The sequence below is a fragment of the Rhinoraja longicauda genome, chromosome 3 (genome assembly GCF_053455715.1).
Source record: "Rhinoraja longicauda isolate Sanriku21f chromosome 3, sRhiLon1.1, whole genome shotgun sequence".
NCBI classification, from domain to species: domain Eukaryota; kingdom Metazoa; phylum Chordata; class Chondrichthyes; order Rajiformes; family Arhynchobatidae; genus Rhinoraja; species Rhinoraja longicauda.
Genome location: NC_135955.1, coordinates 11880297 through 11892873, shown reverse-complemented (window position 1 = coordinate 11892873; position 12577 = coordinate 11880297). Strand labels below are relative to the sequence as shown.

The window sequence follows — 12577 nt, the reverse complement described above, 5'->3', positions numbered from 1 at the left end:
CAGCACTTTATGTCCTTCAGGCTTGTAGATTAATTGGCCTCTGCAAATCTCCTCCACTTTCTCCGTTACCCCCACTTTTTCGTCCACTTACAGAGATAAGGAAGTGTAAGAGATCAAAATATTCAAGATAGCTTTATTTGTCATCCAATATTGGACGAAATTCAGTCACCCACAGTCCAACAATAAAAGCATTAAATAGGCATTAAAATTACACAACCCCAAAAACACACAGATGCAGATCAAGGAAAGTGTAGAACAGCAGCCTTATGCACTCTTTCTATTTCCACCTCATCCTACCTGTAGTGTGGTGAGCAGTAGACACGACCTGAGCAATGTTTTGATCTACTCCAGCGTGGACGAGAAAGTCTGTGAAGAACTAGTGCGAACGGGGGCAGGGAGTGGAGAAACTCTTGCCCGGAATGTAGAGAGGAGATTGCAGACCGCACCCTCAAAGTAAATCGGGTCTTGGCGAATATCGCTGAGAAAGCTCGAGCACTGAGCCTGAATACAGAAGAGAAGGGAAGTAATCTTTTCTGCGAGGAACATCAGGAAGAAAAGAAGCAGTTTTGTGAAAATTACAAGAAACTGGTCTGTCTGGTTTGTCGAGATGCGGTGGAACACAGAGACCACAGCTTGCAGCCGATTAAAGAACCCGGTTGATTGCCGGTCGGCGTAGACTCGATGGGCCGAAGGGCCTGTTTCCACGCTGTATCTCTTTTTTTTTTTAAAAACCCTAAACGTATGCTGCCCACACAGTTGAATGAACCAAAGCACCCACCTGAAACCTCGCTGTAATAAGCATCCCAATCGCTCCAGGACCGAAGGAATATCCAATCGTACATGAGGGAGTAGAGCAGATTCTGAGACCTCTCGACGAAGGTCATCTTGTCGGACAGCTCTGACAGAATAACTGGCACATAGGACGGCGGGGCTGGCATCTGCCCACAGTGCCTCTCCGCCACGAACCCAGGGGAGAACCTCAGGGTGAAGACGAGGGGAACCCCAAGCCTCAGAGCCAGGAGGTCCCCACACACCTGCACTGGGTCAGAGAGCAGAACCTTGAACTTGGCCTCCCGTAGTTTCTGCACCAGCCCCTGGTTCTTCAGTATGCCGTCGCACACCTGCATGCCCAGCCCCTTCCCCATCCCCATCAGCGCGGAAAACATCCTGTACCTGCTCCAATAGGACAGGTGCGGCTTCACGTAAAGGGAAAAGTCCAGCCAGTTGTTCAGGAAAGCCTCGATGGTCTTGTTTGTAAACGGCACTTGAAATACCTCCAGCTTGACGGGCGAGGACTCGGAGTAGTTTACAAACAGCGAGGCCGAATGCACCACCACTGTGACATTGTGGCCCCTCTCCACCAAACGGCCAATAATGGACTTCAGGTTAATCCAGTGGCTTCCCTCTGCCGGCCAGATCAACACGTTCTCCCCAGCCACCCCGGGCAGGGTGAGATACATCACCAACATCACTAGGTGCCTGGGTTGCATGGCGTTCACCAGAACACACAGCCTTGGCTGGACTTGTCGGATTCAGGGGGGGGCTGCTGACCGGGCAAGAACTCCCCAGCACTCCGATCAGAATAAGGCTCTCCTTTAAACAACTCCCGGTTTTGAGGACAAAGTTCACTTCGACATGAAAAGGAAAAAGGAAAATAGAAAATCCTGGACTGGATTAAGAATGTTGGATTTGATCCAAGTTCAATACAGAGGGACAGCATGGAAACTGACCCCACTGACCACAAAGTCAATGTCCGTCCGCACTAGTTAGTTCAGTTTAGTTTATTGGCACGTGTTCCGAGATACAGTGAACTTTTGTTGAGTGCGAACCAGTCAGCGGAAAGACAATGCCCGAGCCATAGTTCTATGTTTAAGAAGGAACTGCAGATGCCGAAGAAGGGTCTCGACTCGAAACGTCACTCATTGCTTCTCTCCAGAGATGCTGCCTGTCCCACTAACTTACGCCAGCTTTTTGTGTCTATCTTCGGTTTAAACCAGCATCTGCAGTTCCTTCCTACACATTATTCCTGCTTGAGTTCTAATTGAGTGTCGGGCCAAAATTTGTGGGCAAAGTGGGGCTGCACTTATCCATGTTCAGATTCAGTGCCAGAGAAGCAGAGAAACAGCGGTACAGTGGGGCAATAGTAGAGTTGCTGCGTCAGAGCGCCTGACTACGGGTGTGTGGAGTTTGTACGTTCTCCCCATGACCGTGCGAGTCATAGAATGATTCAGTGTGGAAACCGGCCCTTCGGCCCAAACTTGCCCACCAGCTACACTAGTCCCACCTGCCTGCATTTGGTCCATATCCCTCCAAACCCGTCCTATCCATGTACCTGTCTGTTTCCTAAACGTTGGAAACAGGCCTTTTCGGCCCTCCAAGTCCGTGCCGCCCAGCGATCCCCACACATTAACACTATCCTACACCCACTAGGGACAATTTATTATTTGTACCAGCATCTGCAGTTATTTTCTTAAACGACCAGAACGAGTTCTACTGCAGGTTTGAGAAACAGAAACATAACCCTGGGGCCCCCACCCCCAATCACCACTTCACACGTACGTCTGAAGAAGGGTCTCGACCCGAAACGTCACCCATTCCTTCTCTCCCGAGATGCTGCCTGACCTGCTGAGTTACTCCAGCATTTTGTGAATAAATCGATTTGTACCAGCATCTGCAGTTATTTTCTTATACTCAAAGACTGACTCCAGTTTGCAAAGACTGGATCCGTCCCCACCCACTCCTCTCCAAGCAGCAATTCACACCTACTCAGAGACTGGCTGGAGTTTGCAAAGACTGGCCCTTCCCCCCCCCCCCTCCCCCCACCCCTCTGCGGTCACCAATTTGCACATCCTCACAGAATGACTCCAGTTTAACAATAGAAATTGCGGAGGTGGAGAGGCTATTCAGAAAACAGAAAAGCCGGAAATCTCCAGGACCGGACAATGTTTCCCCCTCTAGCCTCAGGCTCTGTGGTGAACAACTGGCACCGATCTACAGACATTTTCAACCAGTCCCTGCAAACCTGCACTGTCCCTGCCTGCTTCAAGGTCTCCACTATTGTCCCTGCACCCAAAAAGACAAGGATCGCTGGTCTTGATGACTACAGGCCTGCTGCACTTACCTCTGTAGTCATGAAGACCTTTGAAGACCCCCTGCAGTTTGCATACCAGGTCAATAGATCGGTGGACAATGCAATCAACCTAGGCCTCCCACTTCATCCTCCAGCACCTAGACCACAAGGGGACCTATGCCAGGATTCTGTTTGTGGACTTTAGCTCTGCTTTTAACATCATTGTGCCAGAGCTACTACATTACAAACTCTCCCAGCTGACTGTGCCTGAACACCTCTGTCAGTGGATCATCAACTTTCTGACAGACAGGAAGCAGCATGTGAGGCTGGGAAAGCACATCTCGGACCCGTAGACCCTCAGCAACGCAAGGCTGCGTACTCTCCCCTCTCCTTTACTCTCTCTACACCAACGACTGCACCTCCACAGACTCCTCTGTCAAGCTCCTCAAGTTTGCAGATGACACTACCCTGATTGGACTGATCCAGGATAACAGAACTTTATTGTCATTCGGTATAAATACCGAACGAAATTTCAGCAGTCACAAGACACAGCAAAAAAGAAAAGAACACAGGACACACGACCCCAACCCCAACATCCATCACAGTGACTCCAAACACCCCCTCACTGTGATGGAAGGCAACAAAACTTCCACTCTCTTCCCCCCCGCGCCCACGGACAGGCAGCTCGAGCTGCACCGGGCACTGAAACGTCCCGCGGCCGAGCCGCCCCGGCGATGTTAAGTCCAGCGGCCGAGCCGCGCCGGGCAATGGAAGGCACCGCGGCCGCTGCTAAGTCCCGTGGCCGAGCTGCACCGGACACTGAAACGTCCCGCGGCCAAGCCGCGCCGGCGATGTTAAGTCCAGCGGCCGAGCCGCACCGGGCACTGAAACGTCCCGCAGCCGAGCCGCGCCGACGATGTTAAGTCCAGCGGCCGAGCTGGAAGGCCCCGCGGGCGATGGAAGGCCCCGCGGCCGAGCTGCGCCCCGGGGAAGAGACCCAATAAAAGAAAGGTTTCCCCCACCCCCCCCACACCCCCCACACATACACAGCCAAAAACAGAAACAAAAACCATCCCAACACCGACACACACAAAAAAAAGACAAACAGACTGCCAGAGAGCCGCAGCCGTTAGGCGCAGCCACACGTGACTGGAGCCACGTGGGGAGGAATCTGCCTACAGATGGGAAGTGACACAGCTGGCGTCCTGGTGCCATCGCAACAACCTGGAGCTCAATTCTCTCAAGATAGTGAAGCTAATTGTAGACTTTCGAAGAGATCCCCCTCCTCTCCCCCCACTCACCATCAACAACACCATAGTCACATCTGTGGAGTCATTTAAGTTCATGGGAACCATCATCTCCAGGGAACTTAAATGGGGGGCCACCATCAACTCCACAGTTAAAAAGGCCCAACAGAGGATGTACTTCCTGCGGCAACTGAAGAAACACAATCTGCCACAGGCAATGATGGTTCAATCCTATACTGCTATCATTGAGTCTGTCCTCACCTTCTCCATCATGGTCTGGTTTGGCTCAGCCACCAAGCACAACATCCGGAGGCTCCAACGGATCGTTCGCACAGCTGAGAAGTTTGTTGGCTGCAACCTTCCCCCCATTGATGAACTGTACACTGCAAGGGCCAGGAAGCGAGCGGGCAAGATCATCTCTGACCCCTCTCACCCTGGCCACAAACTCTTTGAAGCATTTCCCTCTGTAAGGCAACTCCGGACTGTCAAAGCAGCCACAGCCAGACATAAAAACAGCTTTTTTCCCCACGAGTGATAGTTCTACTCAATAACCAAAGTCTGTAGTCTCTTTTTTGCTCTGGTTTATTTTCACCCACATGTTTAGACCGTGATGGTGTATCCTTATTGTTTTGATGTGTTTATGCTTTATTCTTAATTGTTAACTGTATGTTTGTGTTGTTATTTGTGAGCGGAGCACCATGGCACATTGCTTGTATATGCACATACTTGGGCAATAAACTTATTCATTCATTCATTCAAAAGACATTGGGTACTCACCGTGTGGAGTTTGCATGTTCCTCCCTGTAACTGTGTGGGATTCCTCTGGGTGCTACGATTTCCTCACACATCCCAAAGACATACATGTTAAATGGCCCCTGTAACTTGCTCCAAGTATGTAGGGGATGGATATTAAAGTGGGATAACATGGAACTAGTGTGAACAGGTGATTGATGGTCAATGTGCACTCGGTGGGCCGAAGGCCCGTTTCCGTGCTGTATCTCTAAACTAAACTAAGGGTCGCAACCTAAAATATCGCCTGTCTATTCTCCCCGCAGATACTGCCTGACCTCCAACATTTTGCTCTTTGAATGTAATTTAAAATGCTAACACATTTATTGGAATACAAGGAAGGACTGAAAAATAAGTTCTTCGTGGGCTTGTGATGCATTTCTTATGGCTGTCAACTGAGGGAATTATCTTCGACTTCACCCCCACTATCAGCATCCTCAATAGAATTTGAATTACAGGACGTCAGCTGGCAAGAGTTTGGAAGGCCGCGAAACAGCTGAAATGCAACAAGGTTTCTGTGGCAAACAGGTTCCCTGCTTAAGTATGAACAGCCTGCCTGGTGCTTATTCACAAACTAATTTCCCTCATTTGGGAAGAGACGAAGAGAAGAAGAGAAGATCCGAGGAGGCACAGTGGCGCAGCAGTAGAGCTACTGCCTCACAGCGCCAGACACCCAGGTTCGATCCTGACTACGGGTGCTGTCTGTACGGAATTTGCACGTTCTCTCCGTGACCAGCGTGAGTTTTCTCCGAGATCTTCGGATATCTCCCACACAATACAATAGACAATAGACAATAGGTGCAGGAGTAGCCCATTCGGCCCTTCGAGCCAGCACTGCCATTCACCGTGATCATGGCTGATCATGCACAATCAGTACGTTCCTGCCTTCTACCCCATATCCCCTGACTCCACTATCATTAAGAGCTCTATCTAACTCTCTCTTGAAAACATCCAGAGAATTGGCCTCCACTGCCTTCTGAGGCAGAGAATTCCACATATTTACAACTCTCTGAGTGAAAAAGCTCTTTCTCATCTCCGTTCTAAATGGCCTACCCCTTATTCTTAAACTGTGGTCCCTGGTTCGGGACCCCCCCAACATCGGGAACATGTTTCCTGCCTCTAGCGTGTCCAACCCCTTAATAATCTTATATGTTTCAATAAGATCCCGTCTCATCCATCCAAATTCCAGAGTACACAAGCCCAGTCGCTCCAGTCTTTCAACGTAACACAGTCCCGCCATTCCGGGAATTAACCTCGTGAACCTACGCTGCACTCCTTCAGTAACAAACTCCAAAGACGTACATGTTTAAAGGTTAATTGGCTTGGTATACGTGCAAATTGTCCCTAGTGTGTGTAAAGATAGTGTTAATGTGCGGGGACTGCTGGCCGGCACGGACTCGGTGGGCCGAAGGGCCTGTTTCCATAATGTATCTCTAAACTAAAAAAAAACAAAGAGGATATCAGGGGATCTCAGAAGTACCATCTTCAAGAAAAGAGACAAGTATGGAAACAGGCCCTACAGCCCACCAAGTCCACGCTGTCCATCAATCACCCATCCACTAGTTCTATGCTACCTCACTTTCACATCCTACACTCTAGCGGCAATTTACAAAAGCCAATTAACCTGCAAACCTGCGCATCGTTGGAATGTGGGATGAAACAGGAGGACCCGGAGCAAACTGGGGTCACGGGGAGAACGTACAAACTCCGTACAGACAGCCCTCCAGAGTCAGGATCAAACCCTGGTCTCTGGCGCTGTGAGGGAGCAACTCTTCCACTGTGCCACTGTGCAGATTATTACAGATGACCTTTCCTCTCTCTGTCTGCCATAAGGAAGTAAATCCCCAAATTGCTCCTCAACTACCTCTCTCCCAGATGCTGGAGAGTTCTTCCCAAACCTGCAGGAAAAATAAAGAGGAAACAGCAGCCATAGTACTTGGCCTTTTTTGAACTCAGTCAAGCTCTCAGTCGACCCCATTGGTAAAGAGGGAATATGGCATGTAATTCCCAGGTTTGGCTATCCAACACAAAGTATGACCATTCTTCTGCTGCATGTTGCCAGCTCACCATAATGCTCATCAATGGTTCCATCATGGATTTGAATTCGGAGTAGAACAGAGTCAAGGAAGGCAATAGCATCACACCAACCCTCATGCCAAAGGTGCATCTCAGCGTCAAGATGCTTCCCTGTGGGGTGACTTAAACCTTCAGGATGACCAGGGATCTGCTCAACTTACCTCAGCCCCTCCCCACAGTCAATGTTACCCCAACCCCAGTCATCACTAGGGCGGCACACAGTGGAGCAACAGTTAGAGTTCAGTTTAGTTTAGTTTAATTTAGAGATACAGCGTGGAAACAGGCCCTTCGGCCCACCGAGTCCGCACCAATCAGCAATCCCCGCACATTAACACTATCCTACACATACTAAGGACAATTTACACATACAGCAAGCCAATTAACCTACATACCTATTGGCCTTTGGAGTGTGGGAGGAAACTGAGGATCTTGGAGAAAACCCACGCGGTCACGGGGAGAACGTACAAACTCCGTACAGACAGCACCTAAGATCGAACCCGGGTCTCTGACCCTACAAACGCTATAAGGCAGCAACTCTACTGCTGCACCACCGTGCTGCCCACAAGTTGCTGCCTTACAGCGCCTGAGACCGGGGTTCGATCCTGACTATGGGTGCTGTCTGTACAGAGTTTACACGTTCTCCCTGCGACCGCGTAGGTTTTCTCTGGGTGCTCCAGTTTCCACCCACATTCCAAAGACGTGCAGGTTAATTGGCTTCCGTAAATTGTCCCTAGCGTGCAGGATAGAACTAGTATAGGGGTGATCACTAAACTAAATCACAATATTGTAGGCAGATGACACTTGCTGTATTTAGAGTCTGATCCAACTCCAGCATTACTTCATTGACTGAAGCACAGAAAAGGTCAGGCACCCACACAAAATCGGTGTAGGAAAAAGTTCCTGTAGCTAACTGTCCATGCATGGCACCTCTCCTATACATTCAAACTCAACGGTAAGGCCCTGGATCATTTCCCATACCTCGGAAGACCTCCCACCCTCCCTCCCCTCAGTTAGAAGAGACGTCAGTGATGAAATTAATCAGAACGTCCGATGCACCATTGCTACTTCCAACCAGACGTGGAAAATGCTTTTCCTTGGCCAAGACCTCATTCCTGCACCATGCCACGGTCTGATGTGCTGCAGTGCTCCCTGTCTGCATATTCCAGACTTAAAGACAGCTTGCAGTAGGCACCTCAAAGCACTGGAGATTCACAACCAGTAATTTCCCTGCAAAACCTTCCAAGCCTCCGTCAGGACATCATAAGGCCATAAGTGATAGGAGCAGAATTAGGCCATTCGGCCCGTCAAGTCTACTCCGCCATTCAATCGTGGCTGGTCTATCTCTCCCTCCTAACCCCATTCTCCTGCCTTCTCCCCATAACCCTTGACACCCGTACTAATGAACCCTGGTCTCAGGCGCTGTATGGCAGCAATTCTACCGTTGTGCCACTGTGCAGATTATTACAAATGATCTTTCCTCTGTCTGCCATAGGGAATTAGATTCACATCAAATCCATGTTGATCCATATCGAACCCAATGTCGGCATCATTTCCAAGGATAACATCCCCAGCATTGAGTATTCTGAAGATAGCAACCAGCTCCAATGGAGGTGGGCACATCCTCTGATGCCTGTAACCAGACTCCCGAAACAAGCACTCTGAGCTCCGACAGAGCAAAGATTTTCCTCAAGAAGAGTAAAATTGCTTTGTTTGTTGTTGAAATCAGTCCATCCATGCTCTCTCTTAAACCTAGTGTTTCTCCTCCACTAACTATATGAGTTACCCTCTCTGTCACCTGTCTCTGAGAGAGAATATTTCTCAGTGATGATACAGTGACATCACAAGAGATTTGACCCAAAGATCTTGGGCATTGCATGAAATCTAACTTCTCCACCATTTTAATACTGACATGCTCCAGATTATCCGCTAACGCCTCCTGAATAAGCGAGTTCGGTATTACAACTGCGCATGCGTGAGTTTCCCCAGGTCATGTGTCATTCGGGATAAACATTCTTGCCCGCTGAACTACTGTGTGTATACATTACGATCGATAATTGTTTTGACCCACGTTTCATACGTATTTTCCAGTTTTGCTTCTTCGAGGTAAGAAAATATTGCTTTCAAAACTATTAACTAGATGTATTTTTGGTTCATTTGTACAAAACTACAATGATGTTGGTGGCTTTTCCTTGGGGTGGGCGATCATCTGATACACACATTGTTAGGAAGAGTGGATTTTTGAACTTAGTTGATCCTGGGGATTGCATAATGGCGGATAGAGGATTTCCCATTAAAGAAGACTTGATGTTTCGCCAAGCCTATATAGAGATTCCCCCTCCCAGCGGTGGTTACCAGCAAATGACCAGAGAAAAAGTCAAAACCAAGAATGTTGCCAATGTCCGCATTCATGTTGAACAGGTCATAGATCGTCTAAAGTGGTTTAACATCCTGAGAAACACTTTACACATCACTTTAGTTCTGCATATTGATGATATTTTCACCATCTGTGCAGCGTTATGTAATTTACTGCCTCCATTGGTGTGTAAATGAGATGTTGTTGCACTTGCAGATCATTTTGATCAGAAGTTCAACTTTATGTTCAACCAGATTTGATATGAACTGAAATCCAGAACTTGCCGAGTTTGCAACATATACATTTCAACTCAATCAGAGCCTTACATCTCCTTCATCATACTTACTTTGCAAAACAGTTTTGTTATCACCATGTATCTATACAGAGCTGATTTATTGTGTTTGATACATAGTATACAAACTGGTGGATTTTTTCTGACAGTATGACAGTACTGAACTATACATTTAGTTTGTGAAGGCCCAGTGTAGTTGCATTTGCCTAAACAATTTTAAGAGAATTTGTTTTTTCAAGCCACAATGACTATTTACTAATAGTTATACTGTATGTGTGTCTGGATTAGTTCCAGGATGCATGTTGGGATCTTGTTTTCAATATCTGCTGTGTAGTTTTTAATAATTCTTCATGTACTAGGGAGAGATATAATGTTGGGGAAAATCATAATGCTTTGGAATTACCAATAATCAATAAAAACATGCTAGATGAATATTTAGGAGGTGGCATGTCTTGGTTGGTGTACAGAGGGTTGCTTGCTAGCATTTTTTTTTTTTGGGGGGGGAGGAATACGGAGATTACTTCTCAGACAATCAACTCCATCATTCTTGCAGATATTCAAGTGAAAGAACATATAACTCTCTCAGCACATTCGGCATTTTCCCTCGTAGGTCAATACAATACACATCTCAATCAGTAAATGTACAGAAGTTCATGTAACTCTTAATTTCTTTCATTTTTAAAAATCATTTATCAACCATTGTTTCTGTGTACATTAGCCATTAAGTTAGATATATATGTTTAGAAGTAGTCACACATATGCACAGCACCTATGTCGAGTTGCATCTCAAAACTGCAAATTGATATTGGCTTTGTTTCAAGTAAACAAAATTAAAATGTATGGTACATATCATAAACATCAAGTTAACTCGTCTCTTATTACTTAGACCGAAAACTTAGACCGAAAATGTTATTTTTACAGAGTTCACCCAATACGTACACACAGTTTAAACAGCACTGCTTTCGCGATAACTGGCAATGCTCTTTGTTTATCCCGAATGACCTTTGACAAATCCCATGATTCCTTGCGTTTATCGAGATACTGAACTCGCTTATTCAGATTACATGGAACAAAACATTCACAATTTTGCCCAATGATGATCATAGACCAAAATGCATAAAATAACATTAATTGGATTTTCAACTCAACAAATAAAGGGAGTTCATGTTATTTTGCTACATTGTGTTCAACACTTTTTAAAGAGTGATGAAAAACTGTTAACCTTACCTAACATGAACTGCAATATGAGTCAAAATGATCATTAGGTCATGAATGATAGGAGTAGAATTAGGCCATTTCGGCCCATCAAGTCTACGCCATTCAATCATGGCTGATGTATCTCTCCCTAGGCCGGCACGGTGGCGCAGCGGTAGAGTTGCTGCCTTACAGCGAATGCAGCGCCGGAGACTCAGGTTCGATCCTGACTACGGGCGCCGTCTGTACGGAGTTTGTACGTTCTCCCCGTGACCTGCGTGGGTTTTCTCCGAGATCTTTGGTTTCCTCCCACACTCCAAAGACGTACAGGTATGTAGGTTAATTGGCTGGGCAAATGTTAAAAAAACATTGTCCCTAGTGTGTGTAGGATAGTGTTAATGTTCGGGGATCACTGGGCGACACGGACCCGGTGGGCTGAAGGGCCTGTTTCCGCGCTGTATCTCTAAATCTAAATCTAAAAATCCTAACCCCATTCTCCTGCCTTCTCCCCATAACTCCTGACACCTATATATCAAGAATCTATCTATCTCTGCCTAAAAATATTCATTGACTTCTGTGGCAAAGAATTCCACAGATTCACCACCCTCTGTCTAAAAAAAATCCTCATCTCCTTCCGAAAGGAACGTCCTTTAATTCTGAGGCTATGACCTCTTGTCCCAGACTCTCCCACTAGTGGAAACATCCTCTCCACACCCACTCCACTTTCACTATTCAGTACGTTTCAATGAGGTCCCTCCTCATCCTTCTAAACAGGCCCAGTGCCATCAAATGCTTGATTCCAGAACTATTTACACATCTATGAATGTGTAAAGGACATTTTGGAGATTTTCTCGGTGTAATGACATTGTATCAGGAAAGTCTGACGGGGACTTGAGAAAGAGGCACTGGAATCTGCCTGCAGAGTCTCCCCACTGTGAAACCCAGGGGAGAATCTCAGGGAGATGTAGAGAATTCAAACTTTAAGGAAAGAAGATCCCCACCAAGAGGAACAAGATAGACCACTCGACCCTAAAAACCGTAATACGTCATGGCGCCATTTTAGTAGGCAGAAACTTGCAGAAACATTTCAAAAGAAAAATAACAAAAATCTGTGAATTGATAGATTAGATATATTCGGCATTTTTATAGTATCATCACACATACAGTTCCCCAAAACACTGATTACACTGCGAGAGGCATAACGGACGGCGGGTTTTGCCTACTAAAATGGCGGACGTTCCGCTCCTTTGCGTACTACACCAGTATAGGCGATTTCAACAGAGTGGTGCATTTTGTTCCTCTAGTATCTTTGATCCCCACTTACATGTAACGGGTCAGACAGCAGAATTTTAAACTTTAACCCATGCATCTTTGGCATCAGTTTGCTATTATTCTTTATCCAAACACAGATCTGTTTTTCTCAGTATTTTTCCATTGGCTACGACCGACATAAATGTCATGGAGTGATCCTGGTAGGGTCAATGAAGTTTCTTACAGATCCAGAGTGCCAGACTGGAACTTATAAAACCAGAATACATCTCAGTGATCAACAGCAC

General features: G+C 46.8%; 1 protein-coding gene across 5 annotated transcripts in view; it reads right to left on the bottom strand.

Moving 5' to 3' along the window:
- Positions 1-12577, bottom strand: part of LOC144612104 (UDP-glucuronosyltransferase 2A1-like) — an 88500-nt gene that overhangs the window by 20492 nt on the left and 55431 nt on the right. The window contains exon 3 of one of the 5 annotated variants that reach the window (XM_078431689.1): positions 779-810. The exons of 3 other annotated variants lie outside the window; for them this stretch is intronic. In XM_078431689.1, coding sequence (XP_078287815.1) covers positions 779-810 — 32 coding nt within the window. Of the gene's footprint in view, positions 1-778; positions 1553-12577 lie in introns of those variants that run through there. One more of the 5 variants, XM_078431665.1, reaches the window with a different exon arrangement.